The sequence below is a fragment of the Palaemon carinicauda genome, chromosome 15, assembly GCF_036898095.1.
Source record: "Palaemon carinicauda isolate YSFRI2023 chromosome 15, ASM3689809v2, whole genome shotgun sequence".
NCBI classification, from domain to species: Eukaryota; Metazoa; Arthropoda; class Malacostraca; order Decapoda; family Palaemonidae; genus Palaemon; species Palaemon carinicauda.
The window spans coordinates 45,181,388-45,204,061 of record NC_090739.1 but is presented as its reverse complement, the minus strand read 5'-3'; the positions used below and the strand labels follow the sequence as shown (position 1 = coordinate 45,204,061).

The window sequence follows — 22,674 nt, the reverse complement described above, 5'->3', positions numbered from 1 at the left end:
CAATCAAAAATAGAGATGGGGGCGGTGGTCCAGAAAGGGAAGCAAGCACCCGTCCCGAAGGACACTCACCGTACAAAACTCGACCCTCTCTCTGCCACGTTGCCCAGTGGCAAAACAGAACAACCCCCTATTCTTGGCAGAGGGAGAGAGGCAATGGGAATATCAGTGTCTCCCTCTCCCTCTCCTCTTCCCACCACCACCCTTCCAGAAGGACCTGGCTCTGGCTGTGATCGTCGAAGAAAAAGAGGTCATGGTCACAGAGGAACAGGGTCTTGGAAAAGGTGCTGGGCCCTACTTTGATCCAAAACATGCAGGACCAGCCAAACCCGAGGGTTTGGCTATTGTTCTCTATAAAGGGCCGAAGCCCTTGGAGGTAGTCATGAGAAGCATTCCTCCACGAATCCACCGCTGCCTTCACTCAACTCTTCAGAAGCAGACCGTGGCACACCGCACTTCCAGGCTAACATGTTTTGAGAAGTGAGAAACAACCTACCATAGGGAGGGTTAACAACTCCCTACATTCCTCACAGAGGGAATCCAAGTGGCTCACATTACACCTGCATGAAGGGCACAAAGTATGAGGATTCACCTCCCTCCTCCTCCTAAAAGTAAGCATTCTGAAAAGAGAAAGAAAAATTTAAAATGCCAAGTTTGAAGAGACAGCGGCTGGAATCAAAGTGACTGTTCAGTGTATTGGCAAGGGGGTCGGGATACCCCCCCCCCACCACAGGCCTGTAATTACCGGCTACTGCCAACACTACATTATAAGTCTTAACTGATGAGGTTCAGCTACGCTTGAATTAATCTCCTATTAAAGGATGATGATTTGTACTGTATTTGTGTAGGAACAAAGGAAGAGATTTAATTAACCATCTATAATGGCAGCATACTTCTAGTCCCTTTCTCCAATACCCATATCAGATGAATATGGAAGGAGAACTATCTGTAAGAAGGGGTGCCTGACCAACCAGCCCCTTTTACATCATGGTCATATACCAAATTGGAGGGCGGGCAAAAACAACCCCTCTCCACAATATTTCGTATTCAAATATATTCATGTATGTGAGAATACTGTCTAATTGATAGGTTATCACTTTAAAGAAAAACTACATGGTTACCTAGATTATAAAACAGCTGTAATACAGCTGAATAACCAGACGAATCCTGCCTCTAGCCTAACCTCACCAAGGTTAGAACTAGAAAGTAACAATCAGAGACCACTCAGTTCTGGATTCAACAAACATTATGCCAGTATAATCAATGCAGTTACTAATAAGTTTAATAATATTCAACACAGTAAACCGCTAGACAATCTCCAATGAGGTTAGGCTAGCCTAACCATAGTTTTAGGTGCCACACAGTTAACTTTCCTTCATTTTTTCATAACTAACTGTAATGACAGAACTCATCTGATTAATGAAAGTAGAGTTACAAGAATGATGATGGCTGAAAGTAGTTACAAGAATGACGACGGCAATTAACACATGCCTAACCTTCGAAAGTTTTAGTAGTTATGAAATAAGGGACAAAAAGCCCAAGTCGGTTAAAGCATAAACTGAATCTAATTTATGAATTAATTGGGATAAAGAATCAAATTAAATTCTTGGAGGGGAAAATAACTACAACCCAAACCTGAATAGAAAGACGTGCATGAAAGCTAAAAATAATGATCACGCCATTGCCCAACCAAACAAATGAATAAACACAATTACTCAAACTGCCGATGCTTTATATGAATCAATTAAGTATTGTACCTAAAAGACAAAAAAAAAATCTGAAATAAGGTACATACCTAATGCTGAACATCTTAATTACAAAATTATATGAGTAGACTTGTTCATGTAATACAGCCGATAAATAGCGAATGCTGGTTGAGGGTTTGTTATGGAGTCAGTATACAGGCAGTCAATGAGAGGATGGACTTATGGGTCTTCCCTATACACACTGAGTCCGTTTTGCACACAGCACTTGAACCCCATAAATAACAATAATATTACAGCAATAATAACAATATTGGTGTCCATGAGGTAAGGGAGACAGAAAGAAAAAGGTACACTGTGTGTAATATTAACAAGTTAATCAATTAACCTATTCTATATGAAAATTCTCAGATAAAAGATTGCATGTTGCATAAATAAATTTCCAAGAGACATGTGATAACGTTTATGAAATAAAATACATGAAAGCTCCTTAGTATATATTATAGGGGACAGCTTTAAGAGCAAAAAGATGGTTAAGTAAGGCACTACATTTACAAATATCTGTAAGAACATTATTATTAAGTGATGTATGCATGGTATGGGAAAAAGTAAAGTTCAAGTATATGAATAAAACAAATCTTAATAAAACAGTTGATAGGAGAGAGCAAAAAATGCTGCAGAGATGGAGAAAAAATAATTTTAACTGATTATGATGTTCATCAAAATTTGAAGTAATATACACAAAACTTACCTTAAGAGTTTTAGCAAGATGTGTACCATCAATATTAGATATAAAGTGTACATTTGGTCCCACTGCGTAAGGTTTCAAAGCTTCTGTCACCATCAAAGGTCCAAGGTCAGAACCACCAATGCCAATGTTAACAACATCTGTGATTGACTTTCCGGTGTATCCCTTCCAGTCACCGGATATAACCTAAAACAAAAAAATTGACCTTCATTGCTTATAAATCAACAATACCCATAACCAGGAAAAAAATTTCCCTTTTATTACAACACTTGAATAAATGGACTAAACAACAGCAATATTAATGTATTAAGTATTAGCTGAATGTAGGAACTGATTTAACTACAAGCAACTCTTGGAAACTGTAGGCTTCTTCATTATTTACATATTAGGATATTTTTTCACTTGCAAAAAGAATGGCATTTTATTAAGAACATTTGTTATCTCTATACTCACCTGATGTTTATTTTGGTTCCTTCTCAAAGCTTGGCATTTACCCCCAAAACTAATCATTTCCTTTTTTCTTTCCTTTCAACAGCCTTAGGCCTCCAGTACAGAATTGTGGCAATTTAGCACTCTAAAAAGGGCATCAGTATGCCATACCTGCTTTTGTCTTTCAACCTTTGACTTGCCCTCCAGATTGTGAAGCACTTATAGGTGTTATTTAGGTTATTAAAGTTTACTGTATAAGGAACGTCTTCTTAATTTGTTAGTACAGTAATCACTGTGTAGATTGCTCAGGGGAGTTATTTTTGGGTGATCATTATCCTCATTATCTTTGTCTCATGACTAGGGCAGTTTTGGGATAAAGATAATCATTATACGGAATGCAAAGAACTTACTGTTCCTTTTATGCAAAAGTATGTTCAAATGGTTGCTGACCAGATTAAAAGTTCCAAATGAAAATGAAAAATAACAAATTTGTAATTAATTTGTCTTTTTCCTAGTATACAAACTAGGAGCTATTTATAGGGGTATACTTCCGGCGTAGCTGAAAGACGAGCCATGATAATTTTAGTGAGGGATAACTACCCCATCCGCTAGTTAGCGGGTGGGGGGTGGGATAAACTGGCTATCCCGCTCACTCACACCTCTCGGCTGAGTAACCGCTTTGCTTTATTGCAGGACTTCTCGGGGGACAGGGTGGCGGACCAGTTTGTTTAAATAGCTCCAGGTTTGTATACTAGGAAAAATACAAATTACTTACAAATATGACAAATTCAAAGATAATTTGTATTTTTCCTAACCATACAAACCTTAGCTATTTACATGGAGTTTACCTTTTAGCGCAGCTAAAATGACGAGCCAATAGTTTTAACAAGGGTTAATTACCCCCGCGCTAGTTAGCGGGGGGTGGGGAAGGGTAGCTTGCTACCCTTCCCCCCTCCACACACCGGTGACTTGCTCCACTTCACTTAGAGGTAGGACTTGACTTGGGGGTCAGGGATGGCGGGCACATATGTGTAAATAGCTAAGGTTTGTATGGTTAGGAAAAATACAAATTATCTTCGAATTTGTCATTTGTTCCGTAACCGAAATACAAACCACGCTATTTACGTAGGGTGACTTACCCCTTAGGAAGGGTGGAAAGTCCCCAGCCTTACTGACTTCGGCTTGCCCGGGGGCTCGATCCCTCAGTGAGCAGCACTAGAGAGAGGGAGCCCCTGTACCTCACAAGTTCCTAGCATCGCTAGGAACGAGTGGCCTACATAAGCAGTGTGAGGAGGAGTGTGTGACTCGTCCTATGAAGTTGACCTTGAGACCTTCAGATAGGAATTCTAGGATAGGACGTTCCCAATACCACCTCGTCAGGGTATGGGAGACGCAACAGTATTAAGCTTAATACTAGGAGCACAAAGAAGCATGGGTTACCTGCAGAGGTCGAGGTCAGCTATACGAGGACCAGGATGCTGCTTCCCCAAGAGAGGGGAGAATGAAGAAAGAAGTAAGGGTCAGACATACTCTTTCATTCACGCAGACTAAGACCGGGTAACAACGCCCTCAACCTACTGCTACTTGTCCAAAAAGGAGCCTGAGGTTAGACCAGCTGTTGTGCAGCCACCACAGGGCCGATAGAAAACGTATCGAGGCTCCTGTGGGTCACATCTCGCAGGTAGTGGGCTGTGAAGGTCGTTTGACGCTTCCAGACCCCAGCTTGAAGTACCTGCGTCACAGAGAAGTTTCTCTTGAAGGCCAGGGATGTAGCAATACCCCTGACATCGTGGGCCCGAGGGCGACGTGACGGAGGAGGGTCAGGATTCAGGGCATGGTGGATAACCCTTCGAATATAAGCTCTTAGTCCTGCCTGTGCTCACAAACAAAGCTCGCACATGAGGACGGACTGCAGCCGTTCTCTTCAAGTAGTGCCTCAGACACCTCACTGGACATAGTAGCAGCTGGTCTGGGTCGCTTGTTACAGAACGGAGACTCGCGATCCTGAAATTGTCGAACCGAGGATCCGGCACTCCAGGATTCTGAGTCTTGGCAACAAACTCAGGGACGAAACTGAACGTTATCTCCCCCCATCCCCTTGAATGGGCGATGTTGTACGAGAGACCATGAAGTTCACTAACCCACTTGGCCGAAGCCAAGGCGAGTAGGAAAGCCGTCTTCCAAGACAGGTGGCGATCGGAGGCCTGGCGTAACGGCTCGAAGGGAGGTCTCTTAAGAGACCTGAGGACTCGAACCACGTTCCAAGGAGGGGGTCTCACTTCCGACTGGGGGCAGGTAAGCTCATAGCTACGTATGAGTAAAGAGAGTTCTAGCAATGAAGAAATATCCACGCCCTTCAATCTGAAGGCCAAGCTTAAGGCTGAGCGATAGCCTTTCACTGCCGAGACAGAAAGGCGCATTTCTTCCCGCAGATACACGAGGAAGTCCGCTATTGCTGGAATAGTGGCATCGAGTGGAGAGATACCCCTTCCACGACACCAACCACAAAAGACTCTCCACCTTGCTTGGTAGACTCCCTCAGAGGACCTTCGCAGGTGCCGAGACATTCTCTCCGCAACCTGTTGCGAAAAGCCTCTCTCCGCGAGGAGACGCTGGATAGTCTCCAGGCGTGAAGCCGAAGCGAGGCTACGGCCCTGTGAGGGACGCCGGAGTGGGGTTGTCTGAAAAGCTCGTGTCGTGGAGGAAGCTCCCTCGGGAGTTCCTTCAGGAGCTGCAGAAGGTCCGGAAACCATTCCGCGTGATGCCATAGCGGAGCTACCAGAGTCATCGAACAGTTGACCGATAGTCTGGTCCTGTTGAGCACCCTTCTCATCATACAGAACGGTGGGAAGGCGTACACGTCGATGTTGTCCCACCGTTGCTGGAAAGCATCTTGCCAGAGTGCCTTGGGGTCCGGGACTGGGGAGCAGTACAGGGGCAGCTTGAAGTTCAAGGCTGTCGCAAACAAGTCCACAGTCGGGGAACCCCACAAAGTCAGGACTTTGTTGGCTATCTGAGGATCCAAAGACCACTCGGTACTCACTATCTGCGAAGCCCTGCTCAGACTGTCGGCGAGCACATTCCTCTAGCCAGGAATGAAGCGAGCTGATAGTGTTATCGAGTGGGTTTCGGTCCACCTCAGAGTCTCTACTGCAAGATGGGATAGCTGTTGCGAAAAAGTGCCTCCCTGCTTGTTGATATAAGCCACTACCGTGGTGTTGTCGCTCATCACCACCACGGAGTGACCCGCCAGGGACCGTTGGAACTGCTGAAGAGCCAGAAAGACGGCCTTCAATTCTAGCAGGTTGATGTGTAAGCACTTTTCTGATTCTGACCAAAGGCCTGAGGCCCTCTGGTTCAGAACGTGCGGCCCCCACCCTTCTTTTGACGCGTCCGAAAACAGAGTCAATTCCGGGGGGAGGACGAGAAGACTCGCTCCCTTCCGCAGGTTCTTGTCGACCAGCCACCACCACAAGTCCGTCTGTTCCAGAGACCCCATTGGGATCAGAATGTCCGGGGAATCGGATCCTTGATTCCACCGGGACTTGAGCCGCCATTGAAGGGATCTCATCCTGAGGCGGCTGTTTGGAACCAGACGGGCCAGGGAGGATAGGTGACCTAAGAGACGCAACCACGATTGGGCGGGGAGTTCTTTTCGCCTGATCCAGAAGCCTGTCTCGGTGCCGAAGAAGGGTCGACTCCGAGTCTGCTAGGATCAGCCAATCGTCCAGATAACGAAGGAGACGAATGCCGTTCCTGTGCGCCCAAGATGAAATCAGGGTGAACACTCTGGTGAACACCTGAGGAGCTGTGGAGAGACCGAAACACAGCACCTTGAACTGGTAGATCTTGTTGTCTAGGCAAAATCTCAGGTACTTCCTGGAAGACGGATGGATTGGGATCTGGAAGTATGCGTCCTTTAGATCCAGTCTGCACATGAAGTCTTGTGGTCTCACCGCAAGTCTGACCGTGTTTGCTGTCTCCATGCTGAACCGGGTTTGCTTGACAAACCTGTTCAGAGCTGAGAGATCGATGACGGGTCTCCAGCCTCCAGTAGCCTTCTCTACAAGAAAGAGTCGACTGAAGAAGCCTGGGGAGCCGTCCACGACCTCCTGGAGAGCACCCTTCTCGAGCATGGTTCTCGACTTCGGCCTTTAGGGCCAGCCCCTTTGCCGATCCCGTGGCATAGGAGCTCAATGACACTGGATTCGCTGTCAGGGGAGGTTGAGATGTTGTGAACGGGACGCGATAGCCTTGGCCGATCACTGAGACCGTCCAAGCATCGGCCCCGTGTTGCTGCCACCTGCGGACGCAAAGCTGAAGGCATCCCCCCACAGGTGGACACGCAGGGGGACTGCCACCCCTAGGGCTTGCGGCTGCCACCCCACGGAGTCTTGCCTTGACCTTGGCTGGAAAGGGCTGGGGCTTAGACACCACCTTCTTAGCTGCCGGTGCCTGTTTGGGAGCCTTACGAGGCTGTTGCTGCTGTTGTGGCGGGGCTGGAGGCTTAAAGGCCGAGTTGTAAGGGCCCTATGGAGGAGGGAGTCAGTGCTGGATTTCCTCCACCTTTCAGCCGTTCGTCCATGTCTTGAGGCTCAAACAGGTTCTCCCCCAGAAGGGAAGCATGTCGGAGCCTACACACATCCACGGCGGGGACCTTCGGATGGAATCTCTCAGACACAGCATCGCGACGCTTCAACACCGAGTTGGCCCACAGGGTGGTAACCTGGTGCGCCAAAAACTCGATGGAGCGGGTGCCCGAGAGCAAGAAGGTCTCCAGGGCCTTCCTATTGGTCTCCTTGGACAAGTCCTCCGATCGCAATAGGATGCCCAGAGATCCTAGCCAAAAGTCCAGCCACGAAGTGGCCTGCATGGCACACTTAGCGACCTTCTCGTGGCTAAGGATCTCTGCCGCCGAGAACGACACCTGCCGGGCAGTGAGTTTCTCAAGGGGAACTCCCTTCGCCAGCTCCTCCACAGAGTGATGGAGAGGAAGAGCGAGGTTGTGCTCACCCAGGATCTCGAAATACCTCCTCTGCTGAAGACGAGGAGGAGCGATGAGCTTGTTCCCGGCAGTGGAACGACTGGAGGAGGCAAGAAGTGCGAGCTGAGCGTTGGCCCTAGCCCTGGCACTCTTCAGCCCCCGAGACCAGGGCAGAGCCGCACTGGTCTTAGGGGCCTTCCGAACGTCAAACACTTCATCCAAAATCGTGTCTTTGCCTTCACGGGGGGCGATGACTGGATCCATAAGCCCGTTAAGTTGCCTTATCAGGCTTAGGACCTGCCAGAAGGCATGTTCGGATTCTTGCTGTTCTCCTCCCTGCGGGCTGGCAGCTAAGTCTCCTGCCCCAGGGATCTCTTCCTGGGGTGACACGTGGACATTCCCCCGGGTAGTCGTGGGTTCCTGACGAATCCTTGCAGAGGATTTAGGGACGGTCTTGGAGTCCTTGGATTCCCTCCTGGGAGGGATACAGGATCCCAACAACGAGGTTCAAGGGGCCCCTTCCTCACGAGACGATTCTCCTGCATGAAGCGAAGTCTCCCCCCCCTGGTGCCGAGGGGAAGACTACCGCCCCACTGGACTCACCTGAGGACGGAAAGGCCTCGTCATGGGGAAAAAAGCCTAGGCTTAATAAGCTCTCTCGCGAACGAGAGAGAAGTTCTCCCGAAGGAGAACATTGCCTAAGACAAGCTTTCCCCCAGTTCTATGGGAAAAAAGCGAAGGCGTAATAATCTCTCTCTCTCGCGAACGAGAGAGAAGATCTTCTGAAGGAGGGCATCGCCTAAGGCAAGTTTTCTCCCAGTTGTACGGAAAAAACGTAGGCGAAAAAATCTCCTCATGAACGAGAGAAGTCCTCCCGAAGAAGGACATCACCTGAACCCAGCATACTCCCAGGGAGAAGTTCCCCCCGAAGGAGGCATAAGCCGTAGACTTGCTTTTCCCCAGCTCCAGGGGAGAAAGCACAGTCTTCGGGGGACGAGATAGCAGAGGTTTAAAACTTATTGAGCTGTTCGCAACTCCTTACGAAGGAGGGAAGGTTGCCGACTGTCTGAAGTGGGGAAGCTTTCCCTAGGAAGGGGAATGGATCTTTCACGTACACTCTAGTCCAATTCCGAGGAAGGTTATCACTCCCTCGTAAGGGAAGGATCTCTAATCCCTGGAGGCGAACCTCCTGTCAGCAATCTGAGTTTCCCAATAAATTGATCAAGTTGCAAGTTGACAACGGGTGGCAGCTCATGAGCTGCCACATGAAGCGCAGCATAACAAACATAGCGGCCGAGGCCCTCGGCATCGCGTTCTACGTTGCTGCTATCTGGGTGCCTTCTTTTAGCCTCTCTAACACGTTTCCCTTTTCCCATCTGCTCTCAACCGAAGAGAAGAAGGGGACGAACCCCTGCATCTTCTTTCGAGGTTTCCGAGAGACTCTAAATCCTTAACTCAATAGGGAGCAAAGGAATTAGGGAGGGTGTCCTGTCTGAAACACGGGAGCGAGGGATTGACCACGCGAGTGTATGATCAGAGATTTGCGTGTGTAGCGCTAATTGCGTGCGAACACCTGCGTGACTGGGGTCTGAAGACTCTGCCATAAGAGAAAAACTCCTGAACGTTATGGGCGTACGCGAACACTCCGCGTGACAAGAGTCCGAAGACTCTCTGACATGAGAGTAACACTCTTGATGACTTGTGTCACGAGAACCCGAAGGTTCAGCATGATCATGCGTGTTCCTAGAGGTTGTGTTGCGAGAACCCGAAGGTTCAGCGTGAACGTACGTGCCCCTAGAGTTTGTGTTGCGAGAACCCGAAGGGCTAGAGCAACGGAAAAACGAAAGTCTTCCTTGTCACGAGACACCGAAGTGTCAGCGAGACTAAATGCACGAAAACCTAAGGTTTCAGCAACTAGCTGTGAGCAAACGAAGGGATAGCGCACCGGGAAACTGAGGTTTCCTTGTCACGAGACCCCAAAGGATCAGAGATCGCTAATTCAAAGGTGAGAGCGATCTCTCTGAAGATAGAGAGAAAAGCAAGGAGAAGCGCTCTATCTGACTTTTTCTAGAGCGGACGGAGACCCTCAAACTAATATGCGATGCGAAAAAGAGGGTTCGAGGTTAGGACGTGCTTTGCCCTTGGCCTCTCTTCTGTTTTCTTAGATGATCCCTCGCACGACGACGACGAGAGGGATCGTTCTTCTCAGGTTTGTGGCACGAGTGTATATAATCTTGAGGCAAGAAGTCTCGGTGAGAGACAGAAGGCGAGAAAGAGCGAAAATGATAAACTCTCTTCCTATTTCGCCTGTCTCTTCGGTGAGAATATCTAGGTGAAGGCGTACACGGGCGTGCGGGAGTGTTATTTCGCACGTCTGTGCCAACCGTAGGTAGCGCGCGCGCAGGAGAAAATTCCCCATAGTGGAATCATATGGGCGCACGGGCATGCGCGCATATCCTTGCGGATGCGGGAGAAGGCTGGTGCGCCGGTAAGTGCTGGCGTGTTGATAAGCGTTGGCGTGTTGCAAAGCGCTGGTGCGTTGGTAAGCACTGGCGCTGCGGGAGAAGGCAGTATGGCTGCCTTGTCAGAAGACCTTCTAACAGTAGAAAGTTGACGCACAGGTTTTACCTGTCGCGTAGGATGGTGTTGGGCACGTATGCGTACGTGCAGGCGCAGGAGAGTGCCATTGCGCAGGAGTTTGTGCGCAGGTGAGCGTATGGCACGAGATGGAGCTATGCTCTTGTTGGAGCGTATGCGCATGTTGGCGCATACGCTCTTGATGCCCTATGTTAGGATAAGAAGGAAGCGCTCTTAAGTTTGTGACGAGAGTGCTTAGACTAACGGCGAGACATCTCGAGAAGAGACAGAAGGCGAGGCAGAACAAGCACGATTATGTCTCCTCCTAAGTCGCCTGTGATTCCGGAGAGAACCACTGGGCAAAGGAGTGCGATCTCTCCTTTTCCTCTTGTCTATCTCTCCCTCCTAGCCTCCGAAGAGGGGAGGAAAATGAAGTGGAAGTGGAGGAGGAGGAGGAGAAGGTAATGTGAAGACCTCTTCTACATACTTGGCAGGGGAACCCATCCTCCGCAGGGTAGCAGAACACCCATGAACTCCGTAACGGGGCATAGGGAAAGAGAATCCACATCCAGCAGTGACATAAAGGCGTCATGAACACTTCCTCAAATAGAGGACATCATCTACAAAGAAAAAGAAAAAGGATTACTGTAATCAAAAAAAAGAAAAAAAAAAAAAAAGAAAGAAAGAAAGGCTAGTCTGCCAGCAAAAAGAACAGGAGCAGTGGTGTTACCATTGCGACTGCTAGAATTCGATTGAAGGTAAACAGCAGCTACTGACCGAGGGTTCCCCACCACTGTCAGGTGGGTAATTACCTGTCCGGTCGTTAACGACCTTGTTAAGGTTTTTCTGCCGTATTTTCCAGCTCGCGCTAGAATATCTCCTATAGTAAAGAATGAGGGTTTGTATTTAGTGTAGGAACAAATTGATTTAGTGTACATACATCAATTATTGTGTTTGATCCCCAAGGTGCCACTGTTTAACAATTACCTGAAAACCAACATCTTTTCTTTACTAGTGTATTAGCTTACCTTTCCACAAAATTCTTTCATGTGATCAAGTACTGCATTGACACCTGGCATGACATCAGCACCAGCAACCATGATTGGGGTGTTAGAGCGGTTTCGGAGGGCAATATGCAGTACTGCCCTGTCCTCAGTGAAGTTTATCTTCTCCCCTGAAAACATGGCGTCACGTGAAGCTTCAACTTGGCGAGCTCTGGCCTGTTATGATGATAACCATAATGTTAATGACAGTCATATAATCAGGGCAAGTATCAACACTGCAGCATAATACAAACACATATTTACAGGTGTTGAGAAAATAATACTATGGATGGTATGTACTTTCTCAACAATTCTAACACTAGGACATACAGACAAACTTAGGAGTCAAACTCAAACAGCAGGCAGACACCAGCAATTAAAAAATATTTACTTTGTCTTTTCCTACCAATATTTTCTTTAGAATTAAGAACAAATCATTCATCCAGTCATAGGAGTTTAAAAATGTGAAGACAGTGGACTGAATGAAGTGTTTTATCTAATCCAGCTAACAAACTAAATTTTTTTCTGTAAGTTTTACAAGTATTAAAAATGAACTATGACTAAATTCTGCTCTTTTGTTATCAAGTGTTGAAATCAGTCCATGATATTTGTATTTCATCAAATGTATTTGACCTTAGTCATCATAACTGTGGTAACAAATATATTGTATCTTTTTTTATTAGTTTTCATACCTCTATAAGCACAGTTACCTCTTATGTCTGTTTTCTCTAAGTAGAACAGTACTGAGCAATATCCATGAAAAAACAAAGGGTGTACAACAGACTATAGAAAAAACCTTATTTACACACAATCATTCCTTAATTTTGGAATAGGGATAGAATTTATGACTATAACAGTATTGTTATGTTTACTGTTTTTCTTTGATATCTGAATGTTAAAAAAAGTTCTATGATATTTCTAGTTTCCCTGAACAACTGGTTGAATATGCTGACCAAAAGAGTGATACTTAAGTACCTTAAGCACATCAAAAGTTTAATGTTGGATGGTCTACATGGAGCTCCCAAGCAAATGGCCATGCAATAGTTGGTGACTAACAAGTTTAGAGGTAAGCCACAAAAGTAAAAAACAATAAAACTTAACATAGAACATCACTCCAGTTCCCAACAAATATGGGTTTTACTCTTAAACTTACAAGATCAAACAATAGTTTGAGGACTTCATCGTTGATGCGGTTTTTACTGTAATCAAACAAAATTTCCCCATCGTCTGGAGTTGACAATCTCAAACTGAAAAAAAGTGTAGAGTATTCAATTTATTCTTGAAAGTCTTATCAAAGCAATTTGGAAACCTTATGAATATCAAACAAAAATCCACATGAAAAACATACACTATTGTAAAGTGTAAAGTTGGAATGCCACCTTCAATATTAACCCTTTAACCCCCAGGCTATTTGGAAATTTCCAACCCTTAACCCCCAAGGGGTTATTTTTTTCCCAGCACATTTTGCATTATATATTTTTTAAATTGCTCTAACAGCCTTAATTTTTGTCGTAGAGAGGTCAGGTTGGTCTCATTCTCTTGGAAAATGCCTGAATTTTTTCAAAAAATTATCAAAAATATGAAAAAAATAATTTTTATAGCATTTTTTTGCAAGGACGTACCGGTACGTCCATGGGGGTAAAGGGATGGCTTTTGTGAAACGTACCAGTACGTCCTTTGGGGGTAAAAGGGTTAAATGCATAACTAAAAATTAAATAACTTATTTACATAGATTCAGGGCTTGGTATTCCAAAAGAGAAAAAGGGACCAGTAAGCACCTCTGCCAATACTGACATGCATACTGAGAAAAAGAAAATTTTATTAAAATTTAATTAATATAAAAAGTTTTCCCATATTTCAATTATAAACTTTTCTCCTTTCTTTGGTACAATATGAATATTTAAGCATATTATGGACTACTGGATGAAAAATATCTTAATGTAATTTATTTTCAGAACACTCAAGTACCTATTCCCTGTTTCAACTAGACTGATGAAAGCAAACCTCCTACCAGTTTTGTGATAAAATCTTGAAAATTTCAGCTTAAGAAAAGAAATCTATAAAGTTGCTTCTATAGAAAAGATTCACTGTACTGAAATTTGCCAAATGCAATAAAATCCTAATAAATCTAATAAAAATCTCATTAACACTACACAGTTAAGCTGTCAGGTTTCAGTTTTTATTTCATCATAAGAAAAACTCGCCAGAACGAGCAGGAACATCATGGAGAGAGGTCAAACTGAACCTCCACTGCCTAAAAAGTGGGGGAAGTCGGAATCCGCCTAACCTGCTCGGTCTAAGTGAATTATCATTCCCGCAGATCTGGACATCCACACGAACTAAGGTACAAGATCCGATCATGGTAAATCCAATGATGGCTTCGATCATTGAGGGGCCCCAAAGTGCCAATCAATGACAAAATTCCCCCCAAAGGCAGAGCCATGGTAGCCTGACCCCAGGCTGTTGTACTCATGAATGAATGCAAGGTCCTTGACCAAAAGATTCCCTAACTCAGGTTAGTCTGGTCCAGCAGGCTCCTGACTGCAGTCCAAAGTCCTCGAGATATCATGCCCCGGGAAACCCCGACCGCCACTATGGGCGAAAGTGAAGCTGCATGCTCCTCCGACTCTCCTTCACCCTCTTAAGTCCAACAGTTCTGTGCCATGGACAGAACTGGGAATGTAAATGGGAGCTAACAAAGGAAAGGACAAGCCAGCAGCAATAGGAGGAGAACTCCTGTCACAGGACCCAGAAGAAGTGGAAGAGGCCCAAGTATGTACTGAAGGTCGGGGCAGAGAAAGAGCTCTACCCAAAATTCTCAGCCTACAAAGCACAAACACACTGGAGTACAGCCTCGAAAGGTGCTATCGCATCTTATCAGTCGAGGGCAAGACAGCCGAAAGAGGCGCGAAATTCCAGAGACCTGGAATAAAGGGAGATGGAGATCGTCGCTGTTACTCCAACCTTGGAGCAGAAAGTGTACTGGGCCATACACTTCTGTCCCCTTTAGCCACAAGGGTAGCTGGGCTATCGATAAGCCAGGGCCCAGGGTTGGAACCCTGGGACCCAGTCACTGCCATGGGGGTCCTGGCACAAGACCGGAACACTAAGTCCTGGCCATAGCCCAGGCAAAAAACACTGAGCTCAGCTAAGCCCCAAAAGAGGAGCAGCACTAAAGTTAACTTATTGACAGCAGACTGCCCAAGAGCTACGAGATTCCCCATGCAGCGAACCTGAAAGTCCCTTTATGTCAAAAGGTTTTCAATGCTCCTTTTTATTTATTTCTTTGCGCTGTTGACTCTCGTCTTACCACAGTTGATACTAAAGTCACTGACATAGATCAGAAGACTTTTGACCCCTGCAACATGTCTCCAGAGGAGACAGAGGCAGCAAAGAGCCTGCTGGAATTTTCCCAGGCTTTACCCAATCCAACTCTCACAAACCCCTCACTCGCTTCCTCCCCTCATGGCAAAGCCCTTCACTGCAATGAAGGCCACAACCTACAGTCAGCAAACGGGATGTCTACAAACAGAAATGCCACTAAGCACTGAGGGAGTGTGTATCTACAGTTGGTTAGAGCAACTGGCTATTGATACCATTCCCCTTCTTGCTTACATTACATTATTAACCAACATTCACTTCTCGGAAAAAAATAAAGAAAATTAATAAGTATGCCAAGCATTGTCTGTAGATATGTACACGACAGCGGCCGAAGTAAAAGTGAATGCTCTCCGACTGGAGAGGGGGTAAGGCTACTCGGTACGCACCCTCACTGGTTGGATAACAATGTTATCCAATTTTAACGGCCGATTGCAGCTTGTGCCGAAGTAATCTCCCTAATCAAGGGATAAGGGGTTGTATGTCAAGAAGGAACAAATTGATAATTCTTACAACTAAGACTACTACATAATTATCTAAATATCTTTATGCAAACCTCCTGGTTGAGACAAAGCAGGAAAGGAAGATTGTAGGAAGGCTATGATCAAAGTGGCTAGGTGTTGGGTAAAATTTTACCAAAGAGCAATATTTCGTAAACTTCTACCAACACATTTTCTCTAACCCAAACTGGGCCCCACCACTTACCTAACCTGACAATGAACACAGTATTGTTACTCATAATACATTAAAGTATCTCATAACGGTGCACGGGTAAAATTATAAAGGTTGTCGATCCTATATTGGTTAAGTTAAATAAAGGAGAGACACTATTTTCCTTAAATTTGCTATTTATAGACCCTGTAATATTAACTCGTGATTCAAAAGACTCAAGTTATTTCAACAAAACTGAGAAGTGATCATACCTGCACCACACAAAGAATACCGGAGGACTGACCCAGGCGGAGGATTGACCCACAATCTCTGGTCAAACTGACCCAGAGTGGTTTGGAGGACACCGACATTGTTCCTTTTCTTTTCTAAAGCTAATTCTTTTGTATTATTACATGTATTTATTAAGGAAAAGTTTAACATTTCATTGATATTTTATTTACTGACATTTCCTTGATATTTTATTTACTGTTTTTTATCAAATATTTTGTGTTTATAGGGTATGAATATGTAATTAAAAAGGGTACAGAACCTAACAAACCCACCTAACCTAACCTAGAAGTTCCCAGGTCACAACCCCTAGCCTGCCCCCGGACCCCCTTCCTAGGTTGCAATACCTAGCTGGGGGCAAGCCCCCGGACCTCCCTACCAGGTCACAACCCCTATCCAAGGTTCTACCAGCAAATATATAAAATTTACCAATGACTTATAAAAGATTTTATTACAACATATAGGTGTTATTGTTATATGGAATCAATATGTTATTATATTTAATCAAATAACTTTAATAATAAATGCACTATAGTATAAATAAACATTGTGGGTCAGTCCTCCAAACCACTCTGTGTCAGCTTTACCAGAGATTATGGGTCAATCCTCCGGTTACCCAAACAAATATAATTCATGTGGTAGCAGTGTACTTATTAAGACTGATTACTGTCAGGTAAAAACTTTTTGGGGCACTTCTCAAGATTCATTAATTATGATGAAGAAATAACATCTTGAGACGAAATTAAATCAAAAGTTTTTCGATAAAATTGTTGATGCTAATGCCATAGCTGGGTGTCTGGATGAAATAAATTTTTCTTTACATTATTTTTTTTCAACTTTATTTCTGTTTGAATGGTACACCATTCTGTATGAACCTGCTTTTTAAATTACTTTTAATCAGACTTGATATTTTCAACATGATTTGAATATCTATGATACTACGGTAATTTATGGATCACTTTTAACAACACTGATTTATTGCAAATGTCTATATAAAATATCAAAACATTTGTACATTTTTCACATCTTTTTCATGATATTCACTCAATTTACAGTGAAGCTAATAGTAGTGTGCTAGATTTAAAATCTAAAGTACAGTAGTTATTTATGATGACTGGTAGAAAGGGAAAGTTTTTCAAATCAGTAAGATAAACAGGTATACAGTAATGTATATAATCATGGGGTCTTAAGAAAATATTTAATAGCAATCCAAGAAAAACATGATACGTTTGAAAAGATAAGACTCCAAACCTTCCCTACATTGGGTTATTAGCCTAACTTTGACATTTTATCCTACCACGGGGCATCAATACAGAACAATGAAGTAAACACTTCTCAGTTAAATGGTATTGAATCATTATCTTTCAATCCAAAATCATCTTAATATTTTGGCATCACAAACACTAGCCCATACAACTGATAAGGTACCCTTTCAATTTTTGACATTTTGCCAGCCGGCAAGGACTAAGTGTCATTCAAACCTCTAAAATACAAGCAATTAAAGATGATCCAATCATCTCCAAATATCACTAGCCTCACTTATCAAATGTGTTCTTTTATGATTATATTATATTATATTCACCAGACATAAAATACTGTACCGGTAGTCGTACAGTCTTCAAGGACGTCCAAGGGCACCAAGGAGACCTGTCGGTCTGGCAATGACACCTTATCAAATCTACTTAACCATCGAATCTAAGGACTGACATACATTAATAAAATCAAAATGCATCGCTGGTAAATGTATAAGCTGACGTACACCTTGCATAGCACTAAAATATAACAGCATAGAATATAGGGTATAGTCTACAGACAGAAATTTTACCTCATTTTTCAAATAGAACATACCTGTATTTATCAAATCTCTGTGGGTCGTCTTTAAACATCTGAAGAATGTTAATATTATTGCCATTTTTATCGTAATAGCCCTGAAGAGCCTTGTAACTCGCTTCTTCGGTTAAGTATCCCTTGCCTTCCATGTCTGTTGACGTCTCGAAGCCGACTGACTCTTGTTTTTCGTGACCGCTGTGACACCCAAGGACGACTGTGTTACCCATTTGTTAGCGGTACTTTATATTCGCGATCTGTAACGAACAAAAAGTTGTATATGTTCCTTTATATTCTTCAGGCGTTTTACAAATTAATTTTGGATCAAGAATAATTGTGGGAATCATGAATTTAAGACGTAATTATGAAAAATAAAAACATACTTATGAAATGGATTATTTGCAACATCTTATTTTCACTTGCATGCTTCATGAATTATTTCTAACTGTCTTCTTCAAGAATATTAGCGAGTCAAAAGGAGTTTCTATTGTAATGAAAATCCTTTTTTTTTCCAAATCGAAAACTAATACACAGCGAAATATTTTTCAATAAGAAAATGTATTTTACGTAAATTCTTCTCAATTATGACTATAATAAAAATAGGTTACTGAGAATCCTCGTCTTGCCAAACACTTCTTTGTATTACATAAGCAGATAAGCCAGCTCTCCTAATTTTTATCTAGAGTTGGGATAACTCAAATAAAAATTAAGAGGGGTAGCGGATGCTTGCTCAGTGACGTGATATCAACGCTGTATAAAGATATAGCCTACATTCATATGGATTGGATTCCTTGGAAGCGACTTGCGATTTGCCCCAGAAGGTATGCGAATTGACACGAAAGACATCTTCAAACAGAGGTTACAAACTTACTTGTTTCATATGGAGTCAACATTCTGTGACAGTGGAGCCAAGGAACTCTTGTTGACGATAAATGATACACAAATCAAACCAGTAGTAATCAAGGGAACAGAAATTACATTTCTTCCCTGGCTACCAGAGAGCCATCTTAGGTAGACTAGCAAATACCGAGCATGAAATCAATATATCGGCATATCATGAAGTATAACATGTTTTAATCAAAGAGCCCATGTATTCTGGCGACCAGGAGGTGCAATTGGCATTTTCGTCTTCTTATTTATAAGTTAAATTCTGAATTATTTGAGCCAGATAAAAATAATGAAGCTCCGGCCACTTTAATGAATTGTGCATTAATATTAATTCAATTAACGAGCAACTTGCGGCAAAAGAAGTGATGGACGTGGAGGTGGGTGGAACAAGAGGGAAAGATTCCGTTGGCAATTATATAAGGAAGGAAGGAGTTTGGGAGTAAATGACACATGAGTGCCAGGGCAGAGGTAGATTAAAAAGACTCTCCACAACACGGTGATTGCTGGCATACTATACTGGAGGCGTAATAGGAGCAAAGCGTTGCAATCTGCAGAAAATTCATCGTTATTAGTTACCTCCTACTGTGCATATACAACACAGCTTGCATACTTTTATTTCTAATTTCCAGAGCATGTCTAATGTATCGGGAAACATCTCCAATTGGTGTTTCTAAGTTCTACAACTCTATGCCATTGCTTCTGAATTTTCTTAATTCATTACAGCTAAACATATTGTATTGTCTGCCTCACAACGCAACACACAAAACCTATCCTTATCATCCCTGTTTCCATAGTTTATATATATATATATATATATATATATATATATATATATATATATATATATATATATATATATATATATATATATATATATATATATATATATATATATATATAATTCTATCATATCCAACCTTGTTTTCATAATTATTACCTTTTCCTTAATGTTAAGTTCTCCTACTATTCACAAACCTTAATTTGGTCATTTCCGCTTAATTTAATTTTCCCCTTAATTTTTCTTTCTTTCTTGAGTTCTTCCTTTTTATGCCTTCTTACTTCTTCAATTTCAACATCATACATACACACATACGCATATATATATATATATATATATATATATATATATATATATATATATACATATATATATATATATATATATATATATATATATATATATATATTGCATATTTCTCTATGAATTTTCCCTAGCATTTCCCATAGGGTTCCCTTATTTGGTCTTCCACTATCTCCTTAACTGGTCGTTTATCATCTGATGTTATGATTTTATGCAACAGCATCACCTTTTTATCTATTCTATTTTCAACTGGTTATGTTCTTGTTTCTGCTATTAACCCCCAATAAGGTGAGGTAGCAACCTGTTCAAACATTCCTTTCATATTTTTGTACTCTATACTCTCTAGTTCTTTCATTTCTTTTTCTTTCATTACAAACTATGTCTCCATATCTGCAAACATTGCTGGCACAACTGCTGCCTCATAGATCTTTATTCTCACAAGCAATGCTAAATCTCCTACCCTGTTACTGTCTCCATACTTCCTAACCTCTTACACCATGTAGCCTATTCTATTTTAACTCCCCCTTTTTACCTATGCTGACGATGGTTTCCTTTTTCTGAGTACCATTCTCCTAAATATTTATACTCCTGAACTATTTCTATCCTTCCATTTCTAACCACTCCATTAACCTTTTTAACCTCTTCTGTTTTGTGTCTTACTACTAACACCGTTGACTTCTGTTGATTGGGGCTAAAAGTAAATTTCTTCAGCTCTTCCAAACTGCGGCAGTTGCTTATAGCTCTTTCTACTTTATATTTATTGTTTCTTGGAAACAATATGTCATCTACATAAGTCGGGGCTTCTTTTCTAATGTTTCTAATCAGAGTAATCGTCTTTTTACTTACAGAATTAACTTCGTCCGTGACAATTGGACACACTTTTGGTCCAAAATTTGTTCCCCGTTTTACCTTTCCTGCTCTATTAGTTTCTTCTGTATATCCGACAGGACTCTTGATAATTGTTTTGGCTTTTTCGTTTAGTTTGTATAACAGTGACCCCAAATAAGAAGAAGAAGAAGAAGAAGAAGAAGAAGAAGAAGAAGAAGAAGAAGAAGAAGAAGAAGAAGAAGAAGAAGAAGAAGAAGAAGGTTTAAATAATTTTTTTAATCAAAGAATTAAAACTGCGTACGCTACCAAATGTTCTATAATTACTACCGCTATAGAGTTATGTGGTCCTTTGACTGGCCAGACAGTAATACATTGAATCCTTCTCTCTGGTTACGGTTTATTTTTCCCTTCGCCCACACATACACCGAATAGTCTGCCCTATTCTTTACATATTCTCCTCTGTCCTCATGCACCTGATAACACTGAGATTACCAAACAATTCTACTTCTCTCAAGGGGTTAACTACTGCAGCGTCATTGTTCAGTAGCTACTTTCCTATTGGTAAGGATAGAAGAGACTCTTTAGCTATGGTAAGCAGCTTTTCTAGTAGAAGGACAATCCAAAATTAAACCATTGTTCTCTAGTCTTGGATAGTGCCATAGCCTCTGTACCATGGCCTTCCACTGTCTTGGGTTAGAGTATTCTTGCTTGAGGGTACACTCGAGCACACTTCTATCTTATTTCTCTTCCTCTTGTTTTGTTATTTTTTTTGTAGCTTATATAGGAAATATTTATTGTAATGATGTTACTGTTCTTAAAATATCTTATTTTTCCTTGTTTTCTCTCCTCACTGGGCTATCTTCCCTGTTGGAGCCCCTGGGCTTATAGTATCCTGCTTTTCCAACTAGGGTCGTAGCTTAGCAAATAATAATAATAATAATAATAATAATAATAATAATAATAATAATTTGATACTTTTACTGTTCGTGATTATTATCATCGTTGTTGTTGTTGTAAGCCAAAGTGTTTTACGATACAACTTTCCAAAGACTCAAATGGCCATGTTTTGAAAACATGCAAATAAAATTGATGTGATATGTTGTACCGTGCGTATTAATCCTACTAAGGGCTAACTGAGTATCAAATTTATCCAGTCGTTCGTTCGTTTTAGAACGACTATGCATATAAATATACAATCCAAGGGCTATTGCGTTGGTGGGATAACTGTATTAAAGTGAAACAATTATACAGAAATTACTGAAAATTGGAGATATAAGTTAAAATGGCTTGGTGAGATTAGGCTAACTTGAAACATTAAACTTTAACTTGACTAAGATGGGAAAGAAGCGACACGGAAAGGTCCCTCCTTTTAAGGTCAGTGAAACGGATGAATTACGACAAAGTCCGTCAATAGGAGAGAAAGTGTTAAAACGGAGAGTCCGGTAGGAGTCGAAAATCATGGGAAGAAAAGCAAAAGGAATTAAGTCAAAAGCAGAAAAAGGCATGAAATATCACTATTAACCAGTCTGGCCAATATTAACATAATCCCCTTCAAACTGAGGATCTCTCTCTCTCTCTCTCTCTCTCTCTCTCTCTCTCTCTCTCTCTCTCTCTCTCTCTCTCTCTCTCTCTCTCTCTCTCTCTCAAAATTACATAACGATATTGGTGATATTAGAAATGTCCATTGTTTTAGTTAGCCTTATAGCCTACTTCAAATAAATATATTATGATGACATAACCTGCTGTCATAGAGTGAAATATTAAACTAGCGTGTTACATTTGCCCATAAACTCTATATCTAACGTTCTAATAAAGAATAATCAGTAATGAAATAGATATTTCTTATTGCAAAAGAAGAATAGATACTTAACACCATATCGCATTGACAAGGATATGTTTAGGTCACGTAAATAAATTTTATTACACAGCTGAAGAAAACAAGAATTTTCTTTGAGAAAAAGATGAATTTATTGTAAAGAGAAAGAGATAAAACTTGATAACGATCCATGTTCAGTTAATCGAGATATATACGCTGTCTTTGCTGGCAGACTGTATAATAATTCGTTTGAAAAATTATGAATTAGAGCACCACGTTCATTTATTAATACATTTGTCGAATCCATTACAAGCGGTAGAAAAAAAAATCAGGATAAGAAAGAAATCGCTCGTCACCAGACTCTAAAAACACATTTTACGCTATCAAGGCCTCTGAGTGATGAAAGCGGAACCAGCATTGTTAACAGTGATGCATG

At 42.2% G+C, this 22,674-nt stretch overlaps 2 protein-coding genes across 3 annotated transcripts in view; one reads left to right on the top strand and one right to left on the bottom strand.

Moving 5' to 3' along the window:
- The window catches only part of LOC137654594 (glucose-6-phosphate isomerase-like), a 65,201-nt gene extending 47,327 nt beyond the window's left edge, over nucleotides 1–17,874 (bottom strand). The window contains exons 1-4 of the mRNA XM_068388368.1: nucleotides 17,647–17,874; nucleotides 12,635–12,728; nucleotides 11,467–11,658; nucleotides 2,452–2,634 (exon numbers count right to left, since the gene is read on the bottom strand). Coding sequence (XP_068244469.1) covers nucleotides 2,452–2,634; nucleotides 11,467–11,658; nucleotides 12,635–12,728; nucleotides 17,647–17,855 — 678 coding nt within the window. The 5' untranslated portion in view covers nucleotides 17,856–17,874. The remainder of the gene's footprint in view (nucleotides 1–2,451; nucleotides 2,635–11,466; nucleotides 11,659–12,634; nucleotides 12,729–17,646) is intronic.
- The window catches only part of Dip-C (dipeptidase C), a 935,347-nt gene that overhangs the window by 676,052 nt on the left and 236,621 nt on the right, over nucleotides 1–22,674 (top strand). The window lies entirely within an intron of this gene.